The sequence below is a fragment of the Xenopus laevis genome, chromosome 7L (genome assembly GCF_017654675.1).
Source record: "Xenopus laevis strain J_2021 chromosome 7L, Xenopus_laevis_v10.1, whole genome shotgun sequence".
In the NCBI taxonomy this organism is placed as follows: Eukaryota; Metazoa; Chordata; class Amphibia; order Anura; family Pipidae; genus Xenopus; species Xenopus laevis.
The window spans coordinates 120,873,493-120,886,333 of NC_054383.1; the positions used below are offsets into that span (position 1 = coordinate 120,873,493).

Below are 12,841 nucleotides of genomic sequence, written 5' to 3' on the forward strand. Positions count from 1 at the left end.
TATCGAGGGTTAATTAACCCTCGATATTCGACCCTTCTTAAATCTGCCCCTTATTGTTATTACTACTTTTCATTACTTATCTTTCTATTCAGGCCTCTCCTATTCATATTCCAGTCTCTTAGTTCAGTCAATGCATGGTTGCTAGGGTAATTTGGACTTCTAGCAACAATATTGCTGAAATTGCAAACTGGAGAGCTGCTGAATAAAAAGCTAAATAACTCAAAAACCACAAATAATGAAAAGTGAAAACCAATTGTAAATTGTCTCAGAGTATCACTTTCTACATCACACTAAGGGGCAGGTTTATCGAGGGTTGAATTTCGAAGTAATGGAAGTTTATTTGAACTCCCATAACTTCGAAATTCCAATAAAAAAATACCAACCGAAATTTATTAAAAAAAAAAATCGAAGTTTTTTCTTTGCGGGTGAATAGGCCGTATTTGAATCGGAGTAAGATCGAATTAGATTCAAAGTATTTAAAAAAAAAACTTTGATTTTTCAAGGTCCACCAATTGACTTCAAATTCCCCATAGGCTAAAACAGCAATTCGGCAGGTTTTAGATGGTGAATGGTCGAAGTCGAATTTTTAAAAGAGACAGTACATGATAAATTTCGATATTCAAATTTTCTTCAAATTCGAATCTAATTTAGACTATTCCCTATTCACAAAAATAGCTCGGAATTTTTTTATTTAGAATTTTCCATTCGACCCTTGATAAATCTGCCCCCAAAAGTTAATTCAAAGGTGAACAACCCCTTTAAGAATATTTGTATCTGATGTCAGTGAATGAACTACTGTGTGCCTCACTACAACCAAAATACTTGTATGAGACGTTTTAGGGGCATATTGAAATGGGAAAAGTGAGACGTCGCCCTTTGATAAATATGCCCTAAAAAACACTAAACAAGCAAAGAGAACAAACTGTGACATTTCCCTCTGCCAAATTGGGACAAACTGTATTGATGGATGTTACCAATTACTCTTTCACCTAGCAATAACATTTTCAAAGCAGAAAAGAACAAATTACTGTGGAATTTCACTAAAAGTTCTTATTTTGTTTCTTTTCAGACAAACTAGTTTCTCCATACAGTAACTATTGTGGACTCTATCCTACGCTGCCATTATACCCATCGGTAAGCTTGTGTCTTGGATGGAACATTTTCTGTTACCCTGTGATACTATTAAACGCCAGTTAAATCCATTAAAAAACATTGTCTCTTTTCAATAATCTGAAGGCAGCATCAGTTCATGTAGCACACACACAATCCAATACAGGCATGGGATCTGTTATCTGGAAACCCGTTATCCAGAAAGTTCCAAAATACAGAAAGGCCATCTCCCATAGGGGTATATTTATCAAAGAGTGAAGTTAATAGTGAAGTTCTGCCACTAGAGTGAAATTCCGCCACTCTCCATTCATTTGTATGGGATTTTTATAGGCGTATTTATCAAAGGGGGAACTTTCACTTTCACCCATTGATAAATACGCCTTTCAAAATCCCATAGAAATGAATTAAGAGCTGCGGAAATTCACTCTAGTGGCGGAACTTCACTCTTTGATAAATTTACCCCAAAGACTCCATATTAATTCAAAAATTAAAAATTTCTAAAAATGATTTCTTTTTTCTCTGCATTAATAAAACAGTAGCTAGGGGGGCGTGGCCAACCACGCAGCTGTACTGGCGCGATTTTGTGGCGCTCCCGGGGCCAAATCCTAAAACAGGGAATACCACCCCGTTATATCAAGGACGGCACCCCTAAACAGGGGAGACTTACCTCTGGACCCTGTCGCTGGCCGGCACCGCTCGAGCTGCGTCTCTAACTGCCTCCACGGGTGAGACGTGCTTGCGGCCTACTAAGTTGACGGAGGCCCCGACCTCTAGTGCCTGGTCAAGGCCCATCCGTGGGCGCAGGGGAGCCGGACCCCGCTGGAGTCCTTGTGGAGCATCCCGGATCCTGCCCCTGCGTGCTGACACCTGGGGTGAGTGTGTGTGGGTCCCCGGGAGCGTCACTACTTGCCTGCCATTCCACTACATGTGTTTGGGGCAGCACAGTGCTGTGAGCTGCTGTTCTATCGACAGGCTATTTACACCTCCCCCATATCAGCAGCACTACTGCTTAAAGTGCCAGGGGGAGAGGTAGAACTGGAGTTTTACTACATGGCAGCACCCAGGCTGGACACACTTCTGGGGATTGTCCACTGGTGTTGAGTGCATCACACAAACACTCCCTGCACCTGATTTCTGCCCTTCACTTGTAGCAATCCTCTGGCTTGTGAACAGGGAGGGACAATACAGCTTACTGAGTTGAGACATACTCAGCAGACTGCTGAAAGGGCATACCAGGAACTAAAGTTAAAGTAGTATAAAGTACAACAACTCCAACTACAGCTAGAAGTAGGCCCTGCCACAGCTTGGACTTTATGTTAAACGCCTGAATATATAATAAGGTGCATAAATAAAACACATGTGATTTATGCACTAGAAGTTTGTGTGTACCAACCAATACTTTAACCAGCACATTGTTGCCTATCCATCCTCTGATACTGCGAATAGCAACGAACAGAATACTTCAACATCAATATTACTCAGAACTCAATATGGGGAAACACTCCCAAAAAACCAAGACAGAGGCAGCAGCACGACTAGAGCGATTTGCTCATTCTCAACCTCAGCCACCTCTTCCAGAGGAAGAATTGAATCCCTCTCCGCCACCATCCCCTCCTCCCTCACAGGTGACTAGGGAGGCCCCTGAGCCAACCATGAGTGAGCTTCTGGGGGCAATAATGGAAAGCCGTACCACCACGACAGCGCAACTGGAGGCAATTAAAGTTGACTTATCTCTGCTGCGTCACGACTTACAAAATATTCGTGAACGCACAACAGCGGTGGAGACTAGAGTATCTGATGTGGAGGACTTAATCCCACCTATGCAACAAGATATCCGGGATATTAAAACTCAGCTTAAGCAAGCGCTAGACAAGACTGATGACCTTGAAAACAGACTACGCAGAAATAATGTCCGTATTATTGGCCTTCCAGAACGGGTAGAAGGGCAACATCCAGAAGCTTTCATTGAGAAATGGCTAAAGGACACTCTGGGTACAGATACCTTTACTCCACTCTTTGCAGTAGAGAGAGCGCATCGGATCCCTACCAGAGCCCTCCCACCAGGGGCCCCGCCACGGCCGTTTCTTCTAAAATTACTACATTATAAAGACAGAGATGCTGCACTGAAAGCGGCCAGAGTAAAAGGGCCCATACTCTACAATGGAGCAACAGTGTCCCTCTACCCGAATTTTCACCTACAATCCAAAAGCAGAGAGCCACCTTTACAGCAGTAAAGAGGCGTCTGAGGGATGCCAAAATTCCATACAGCATGCTCTACCCAGCTAAACTACGAATCCAGGATGGAGACCGGATACTATTCCTCAATACACCAGCGGAAGCTGAGGACTGGCTGACACGTAAAGGGATACGACACTCCCCACCGAGAGACAGGAGAACCCCTCCGAATAGTCCCCAATAGAAGACAACATTGCTGCAGAGATGAGGACGATTCCCCAAAGCTCAGTATACAACCTACAACGGGCGCTGTTAACCTGTTCAGAAACCCACTGCTACACATTGAGGAAAGCACCCACCGTCAAGTAGGATACGACTTCGCTGCAGAGATGAAGACGATCCCCTAGTTCTCAGCGAGTAACCTATGGCGGTCACCATAGACTCTGAAACAGAGGGACTGAATTCTTGCTTGTGAGCCCCTGCAGCTTGACGAGGAGCCCATTTATGGGTATTGAAGGAATCGTCCTCCATCAATCTGAGACTAATTAAGTTTAGAGTTGCTTAAAATTCAGGTAACACAAATCACACTGTAATGGTTGGTATGATGCACACGTACATAACGATTTGGTTGCATGTTCCCCCAATTTAACCTGCTTTTGCAGACTATGTTACTGGGTATAAGACCTGCTCAAGTTGGGAGGGCGGGTAGGGTGGGGTTGGGGATAATGTTGTGTTTTTTGTATGTCTATGTTAACATGCCATTTGTTAGTGCAATATTAGTTGATACTGCCTGTATGCACGGCTGCTCCAACTCAATAGTAGCCACATTTAGTCATGTGTCTCTTCTATACTACAAACTCAAATCCTCCGGTACTATCCCCTACTGTATACTAACTCATGGCTGACATAACATTAATTTCCTGGAATATTCGGGGACTAAACGATAAATTTAAGAGAGCACAGATGTTTAATTACCTGAAGAGACACCCTCCATCCCTGCTGTTACTACAAGAAACCCACTTGACCGGACAAAAGGTACTAGCCTTGAAAAGGCACTGGGTGGGATATGCCTACCACTCCACTTACTCTACATACGCTAGGGGAGTGTCTATTCTGGTAAGGAGGTCAGTGCAATTCAATCTGTTAACACTCAAGACTGACTTCTATGGTAGATTTATTATTCTCCATTGTACAATTGCCAACTCTCCTCTAATTATAGTCAATCTATATATTCCACCCCCATTTAATATGAATGTACTTAACATTATTGACAAGAAATTAGCGGATCTTCCCACCGCTCCTACTTGTTTTATGGGTGATTTTAATGCCCTAATGGATCCGCAGATGGACAAACTAAACCCTCCTTATCCCACTGGGAACAAACTACTGACATGGGCTAACACCTTGGGTCTTACTGATGTCTGGAGATGGAGAAACCCTAGACAAAAAGCCTTCTCCTGCCATTCTACCACACATCAATCCTTTACAAGAATAGACCTAGTGTTGGCAACGCCTGACCTCCTTCCTAGAGTAGGTAATGTACATTATCTCCCCCGCATTCTTTCAGACCATTCACCACTATCACTTACTTTAACCATGGTGACCTCCCCAAAATCCAATATGTGGAGATTTAGCCCAATTTGGCTTAAAAACAACACTGTAATGGAGAGTGCAACCACAGCAGTTACGGAGTATTGGGAAATGAATGCGGGATCGGCTGCGCCACCTATCCTTTGGGATGCTTCAAAAGCTTATATGAGAGGACAACTCGCTAGGGCGGTCCACAAAGCCAGGGCGGAAGCCAAGGCACAAGTGGAGGAGGCTGAGAAAGATTTAGAGGAAGCTGAATCAGCCTACACAGCCGACCCCTCCCCACTAAGATACGGCAAACTAGTAGACTCCCACCACTCTCTAGCTAGAGAACAGACCCTGCTTACCCGTAAAGCACAGTTGTATTCTTATCAGCGGACTTTTGAAACTGGGGACAGAAGTAGTAGGACTCTTGCTTACTTGGCAAAAATACAAGCCCCTGTAACTGCAATAGCTTCTGTAGCAGCTGCAGATGGTACACTACAATCTACGCCACAAGATATTGCAGACACCTTTGCAGAATACTTCAAAACGCTGTACGCCTCCCAACACGACTACACTGAAATAGAGCTCCAGCACCACCTCAGTCGAGTCAATACCCCCATACTGACAACAGGCCAGAAAGACATACTAGATTCCCCTATTACTAATCAAGAACTGGAACAGGCCATCAATGCCCTGGCTCCTGGTAAAACCCCCGGCCCTGATGGGATACCAGCAGATCTCTATAAGAATTTATCTGAGCACCTAGCACCTCACTTGCTATATACCCTCTCAATGGCTACTCAACATCTTACATTACCACCCTCGTTTCTAGAAGCCATTATTGTCCTAATATTAAAACCTCACAAAAACCCACAAGCTTGTAGCTCCTACAGGCCAATATCTTTGCTCAACACTGATGCCAAAATATTGGCCAAGATTCTAGCTAACAGGTTGGCTCAGGTCATGCCTGACCTGATCCACCCAGACCAAACTGGTTTTATGGCTGGCAAGACCACGAATATTAACCTAAGGAGACTATTTTTCAATCTGCAGCAGTTACATGACAATGCAGGCGCCAGGGTAGTGCTATCACTCGATTCAGCCAAAGCCTTTGACTCTGTGGAGTGGAAGTATCTATGGGCGGTACTCTCTAAATTTGGCTTTGGACCCAATTTTATACACTGGATTCAAATGCTATACTCGGCCCCCACAGCACGAGTCAAAGCAAATGGCACCATATCTAAACCCTTCCTATTGGCAAGGGGCACGAGGCAGGGATGCCCCCTCTCACCTCTGCTGTTCGCATTAGCCATTGAGCCCCTTGCAATCATGATACGACACACTCCCTCACTTGAGGGTTGGCGCCTGGGACCAGTAGAGGAGAGAATCTCTTTATATGCAGATGACCTGTTAGTATACTTAGCGGATGCGGGCCCGTCACTTGACACATTAGCCACAATTATAACACACTTTGGAAAACTTTCCGGACTCCAAATTAATTGGGATAAATCTGCGCTATTGCGAATAGACTCTACACCCCTTCCTGAGCTACCACAGAACATCCCCCTAGTGTCGGTTGAAAGCTTTAAGTACCTAGGGATTAACATCCACCCTAACCTACATACCTTTATATCACATAACCTTGATCCGGTGCTCTCAGCCCTCAATACTACACTTCCAGTATGGTCCAAACTCCCATTAACTCTTTGGGGGAGAATAAACATATTCAAAATGGTATATCTCCCTCGATTTCTGTACATATTTCATAATTCACCCATTCATATCCCCAAAAGTTTCTTTAAAACTGTCAATCAAGTCCTGACGCACTTCATATGGGGGGGGAAGACACCCAGGCTGGCCTGGCGTAAACTAGTCCCCGCCACTAAAGAAGGGGGTTTGGGACTACCGGATCTGTACCTCTATTACCTAGCCAGTCAACTTCACTATGTTCAATGGTGGTTTGACCCAGACCCGTACAACCCAAACACGAATCTCCAAGCGCTGGCTGTGGGATCACTAGAAGGCCTCAGGCATCTTCCGTATAGAGCACCAGCAGATTATGAGAACCTACCAGCGGTTATGGCTACTCCAAGAAAGGCTTGGAATCTGGCACTCAAGCTTTATCCCCAACACTCTCCCGTTCTAACCCCAAACACGCCCCTATGGGCGAATTCCCGCCTTACCCACTTCCAGAAGTTCCCTGATTTTCTATACTGGCCTCAAAAAAGAATTAGACGATTGCAAGATGTACTAGATGGAACTACATTTGGATCATATGAATTTTTCAAAGAGAAACTAGCTGAACCCAATTTATCTCAGTTTCGGTATTTCCAACTTAGGCATGTATTCCAGGCACAATTTGGTAGTCTTGATATACAAATTTCCCAATCCCAATTTGAAACACTACTATGGTCTACAACACTAACTAAACCAACGTCCACATTGTATAAAACCCTGATACAAACAATCCCCTCACCTTTCAAAAAAGCATACTGTAAATGGCAAGCTTGCATCCCGAACATCACTGAGGAGGATTGGGATGAGGCAACAGACAAAAGCTACTATTACTTATACTCTGTACGAGACAGGTTAATTCAATTTAAATGGTTACACCAGGTCTACCTCACCCCCACACGACTCAGATCCATGGGGCGTAATCCGGAGGCAAAATGTCATAGATGCGAGACAGAGGGTGCAGACTTCCTACATATGGCCTGGAGCTGTCCCCCAGTGGCAGAATTCTGGTCTGAGGTTCTCAAACTCCTAGATGACAAACTCGATTTCCCAAGGATACTTACACCACAGGTGTGTGTATTGGGAATTATAGATGACATCATACCTACCACTCATGCCAGAACTAGATATAGAACCCTTTTATATTATGCCAGGAAAATAATTTCAACGACGTGGATGGGCCCTAAACCCCCTACAGTGCAAACCTGGATCACACTGATAAATCAAAATCTGCCACTCATTAAGCTTACCTTGCTAGCTAGAGGCTCACAAAAGAAGTTTGATAAAATATGGAGTCCGTGGTGGGAGGCGGGGCTGGGAGGTTGTGGTTCTCTTACATAACTTACAGTTGGTGGGAAATATAACATACGTACTCAAGAAAACCGATTTCAATAACAATTTAACCCTAATTGTGAGTGGCTCGTTGAGTATATGCTTCTGATTTAGAGACATTAAAGTATTCAGCCAAAGTACTGAAATATAACATCAATACTATGTTAAATACTTGAATATCTGTCATGGAAATTATATCTAAATACCACTGCATTGATATGGCATGTTCTGTTTATGTTTGTTTTATGTTGTGAAAAACAATAAAAGTTTTATCTTTAAAAAAAAAATAAAACAGTAGCTTGTACTTGATCCCAACTAAGATATTATTAATCCTTATTGAAAGCAAAACCAGCCTATTGGGTTTATTTAATGTTTACATGATTTTCTAGTAGATTTAAGGTGTGAAGATCCAAATTACGGAAAATATGTAATCCGTAAAACCCCAGGCCCCGAGCATTCTGGATAACAGGTCCCATACCTGTATTGAATTTCCCCAACTCATTGCCTCAGAACAAACTTTTTAAAAAGTGCCTAAAAAAGATGTTTCTATGTATGGCCCACCAGTATTTAGATGGGATCTTGCTCCTTTAGTCAACTTATATAGGTATGGGATTGGTCATCTTCCATAGACTCCGTTTTAATCAAATAATTAAAATTTTTAAAAAGGATTTCCTTTTTCTCTGCAATAATAAAACAATACCTTGTAATTGATCCCAACTAAGATACAATTAAAGGTGGCCATTAAGATCTTTCTTGGATCTTTCAATATACACGTGTAGAGCTGAATTGGCAGATATACAGATAGAAACAATAGAATTCTACCTGTATCTGACGATTCACCACTAACAATGGCCGATGTTTGGGTGCCTTCAAAGGCACCCTATCAAAATTTTCCTTAATCCTTGTTGGAGGCAAAACAATCCAATTGGGTTTGCTTAAAGTGTGGTGCTCCAAATTATGGAGAAATCCGTTATCCGGTAAAGCCCAGGTCCCGAGCATTCTAGATCCCATGCACAATATAATGTATTTTCCATAATTTGGATCTTCATACTCTAAGGGGCCGATTCACTAACTTCGAGTGAAGGATTCGAAGTAAAAAAACTTCGAATTTCGAAGTGTTTTGTGGGCTATTTCGACCATCGAATGGGCTACTTCGACCTTCGACTACGACTTCGAATCGAAGGATTCGAACTAAAAATCATTCGACTATTCGACCATTCGATAATCGAAGTACTGTCTCTTTAAAAAAACTTCGACCCCCTAGTTCGCCATCTAAAAGCTACCGAACTCAATGTTAGCCTATGGGGAAGGTCCCCATAGGCTTTCCTAAGTTTTTTGATCGAAGGATATTCCTTTGATCGTTGGATTAAAATCCTTCGAATCGAACGTACTATCTGCGCTAAATCCTTGGACTTTGATATTCGAAGTCAAAGGATTTTAATTCGACCCTTGGTGAATCGGCCCCTAAGTCTACTAGAAAATCACGTAAACAGTAAAAAAAAAAACAATAGGCTGGATTGGCCTCCAATAATGTACTGTTTTATTATTACAAAATTATTATTAGAAAATGGAAATTATTTATAAAAATATGGATTATTTGGATGAAATGGAGTCTATGAAAGATAGCCTTTACGGATAACTGATCCCATACCTGTACTAAGTTAAAGAAAGCCAATGTTCAGGGCTTTTAATGGCATATGACACTAATTTATTTGGCAGACTAAAGGTGGCCATATACTATAAGATCCGCTCGTTTGGCAAGGTCGACAAACAATCGGATCTTAACCCGATATGCCCACTAACGGCTGGGCGATATCGGATGAGTCCGAACGTTAGGCCCTGGGGCCAAATGATCAGATTACGATACTACGAATGGGCTCCGACGGGTCGCAGGACTGCATCGACTAGCAGATGCGGTCCTTGCCCGATCGATAGCTGGCCGATTTTTGGCCTGATATCGATCGGGAGGACCCGTCGGGAGCCCCCACACAAGTGGTGCTTTTCTTCATTAAAGGGGATATAAACCTCTCCCCCCACGACTATATTGCTCAAAGTTTTTTAATTACTGCTACTCATCAGAAGCAACTGAATCACCTACAGTGTACATGACAGACTGTTTTTATATTTTCCTCTTTTCCTTATTTGCTCTGTAAATATCACAGCTTTTGTATTTTCATAAGTTTCCCCGAACCTAATAAGAACCCAAATCATATGTCATCAACAAAGTACATATGCCGAGTTCTATATTCACACAATAAAAGATTTTTTTTTCTTCTTCCTATGTAGCAAGTGGAGACAGTCAACCACGTACCTCTGCCGCGCATTTCCATGGAGCCCTGGAGATACCGACTGTAGGATTCGGATACATCAACAGTGACAAATACTGAGGAGCTTTAAGCCTCCAGAGTTCAATTGTAGAGACTTCAGTAAAAAAAAAAAAAAGACCTGAGTTAAGGAGCTGAGTGAAAGCCTGAGGGGGAAAAAACAAATGAATTTTATACACCCGATGCCATGTTTTGCTCAAATTCCTTTATCAGTTCTGCTTTCCAGAGCTATAAATATTTGATTAGACATTACAATTTAATCACTTAGTCTGATTTACTATTTTCACAAGTTGCCAGCGACTCCCCTTGAGCCTTCATTAAGTAACCTGTTAACAATTCAAGAGAACAAACCTTTGCTTAGTGCGCTCGGTGTAACAAACACTGACTTAGTCATGGTCACTGCTTCGGGAACTGCAGCTACAGTACAAGGGGTTTCTATGGAAAACATCATTCTGTATTATTCACACATGTATTTTCATGATGTCTGTTTCCTTTCCCATCTGGCTATATCTGTCTGGCAGCTGTCAGTTAGCGATATCTGTACTAGTGAGGGGCTGCTATTTGGTTATTACGTTTTCCGACCTCAGTAGAGCGAATGGTCAGGCGTTAACCCGTTATACGGTAACATAAAAAAATAAAAGTGTTTTAAAGTAATAAAAATATAATGCAGCGTTGCCCTGCATTGGTTAAACTTCAGAAACACTACTATTGTTTATATAAATAAGCTGCTGTGTAGCAATGAGGGCAGTTATTCAAAGGAGAAAAGGCTCAGGTTACACAGCAGATAAGCTTTGTAGAACATAATGGTGTTATCTGTTATCCACTATTTAGCCTGTGCCATATAGATTTTTTTCAATTTCCACCATTGCTACACAGCAGCTTGTTTATATGAACTATAATACACAAATGCCATGAATATCCTGTAAATTATATCCTTATAAACAGTGAGTTCTGATGTCATCAGTTATAAACTGTGAGTTCTGATGTCATTTCTGTCACATGACTCACTGAAACTTGTGTATTATAATAAATAAAGTACCCCCAGTTGCAAAATATGAGGATATTAGAAGTTACCTCGGAGTTCCATGACCTGTATAAAAACACTCGGCCTTAGGCCTCGTGTTTTTATATGGTCATGAAACTCCTTGGTAACTTATAATATCCTTATATTTTACAAGAGGGGGTACTTTATTCACTATATAGTAGTGTTTCTGAAGCAAACACATCAGTTTTACCAGTGCAGGGCAACACTACATGATATTTTCATTACTTTAAAACACTTTCATTTTTTGTTATTACCGTTCCGGTAAATGCTGGATACTTTTGATTTTGCTGTGCCACATGTAAACATACAACGTGGCATATATAAAAAGGAAACAGAATCTACATGCCCTATCAAGTGTTACTAATTTAGCATGACAGTTACAGAATTTGAGTGCCACCTAATGTCCAGCAGCTTAGATGCTACAGGAGGGACCTTGCAAATGCTAAAATTGATGTTTTCATGTCCAGAGGTCGCACCCCTCTCCTTGCCTTTTCTACCTTTCTCCTAAACCTGTAAAGAGGCAAAAAAAAAAGGCAATCAGGAAGGAGCATATTGGGGTGTCAAGCTGTTCGGGGTTACCAGGCAGGTCCCTGAAACATTGATTCTGGGGATGGGTTAAACTCGGTCACAATGTTGCTTTTTTTGAACTCCTTCACTGCTCAGAGTTTTCTGTATTATGAAGGTAGAGCCTTGATTTATTCACCCCAAAGTTACAGTGCAGCTTTTAGTAGATTGGAGCACTTGGCCAATATTGGGCAATGTCAGGGCACATTGGGGCCATGACTTAAAGGGGGTTCACTTGGCCATTACTGGGCAATGTCAGGGCACATTGGGGCCATGACTTAAAGGGGGTTATTTACTTATTCTCAAATGTATCTGGACGAGCTTTTTGGGGCAAAAACTCAAATTTTTCAAGATTTATTATATTCCGATGCTGCAAAAAGCTTGAATCCGAAAATCCACCATCTCAGACCCGTCAAGGTGCTGCATAAGTCAATGGGAGAGGCACCCATCTCAATTTGAAGTTATCCGGGGTTTAGCTCGAAAATCCGAGTGATTCGGGAAAAAAGTCAGAAAAAATCAGACGATTTAGGTTTTCGCATGCTTTTATTGAGTTATTTCCCGATTCTATTCATCCGAGTTTTTTTTATTAATAAATAAGGTCAAATCGGGCATAGGAGTTTGATCATGGTTTTTTTTAATAAAATAATGAGACAAATTTGGAGTTTAGTAAATAACCCACAAAATGTCAATAGTTTTAGTTTTCAAATTCTGGGAAATATACATCTGTGTGGTCCAATTCAGCTAAAAATGTAAAGACAGATACGCCTTATTTACTGCTGTTTATTCAATTTAAGGTGAGCTTCTGCTTATAGTGCCAAGTACTGTAGCTCTGCCACTTTGTATATGGAAGTTCTGGAAACTTTTCTAATCACCGTTTTTATGGCTTGTTGATAACAGTGTAACTAAATTAGAGATTTTAATAACTTAAATGTACTGTAAATATTTTCTGATGTTATAATGATTTTTTCATGTATTTATATAT

At 41.7% G+C, this 12,841-nt stretch overlaps 1 protein-coding gene across 3 annotated transcripts in view; it reads left to right on the forward strand.

The window, feature by feature from the left end:
- Positions 1–10,583, forward strand: part of gprc5cl2.L (G protein-coupled receptor class C group 5 member C like gene 2 L homeolog) — a 41,572-nt gene extending 30,989 nt beyond the window's left edge. For all 3 annotated transcript variants that reach the window (XM_018226405.2, XM_018226404.2, XM_018226403.2), the window contains exons 3-4: positions 1,070–1,134; positions 10,213–10,583. In XM_018226405.2, coding sequence (XP_018081894.1) covers positions 1,070–1,134; positions 10,213–10,281 — 134 coding nt within the window. In that variant the 3' untranslated portion in view covers positions 10,282–10,583. The remainder of the gene's footprint in view (positions 1–1,069; positions 1,135–10,212) is intronic.
- Positions 10,584–12,841: the final 2,258 nt, after the last annotated feature.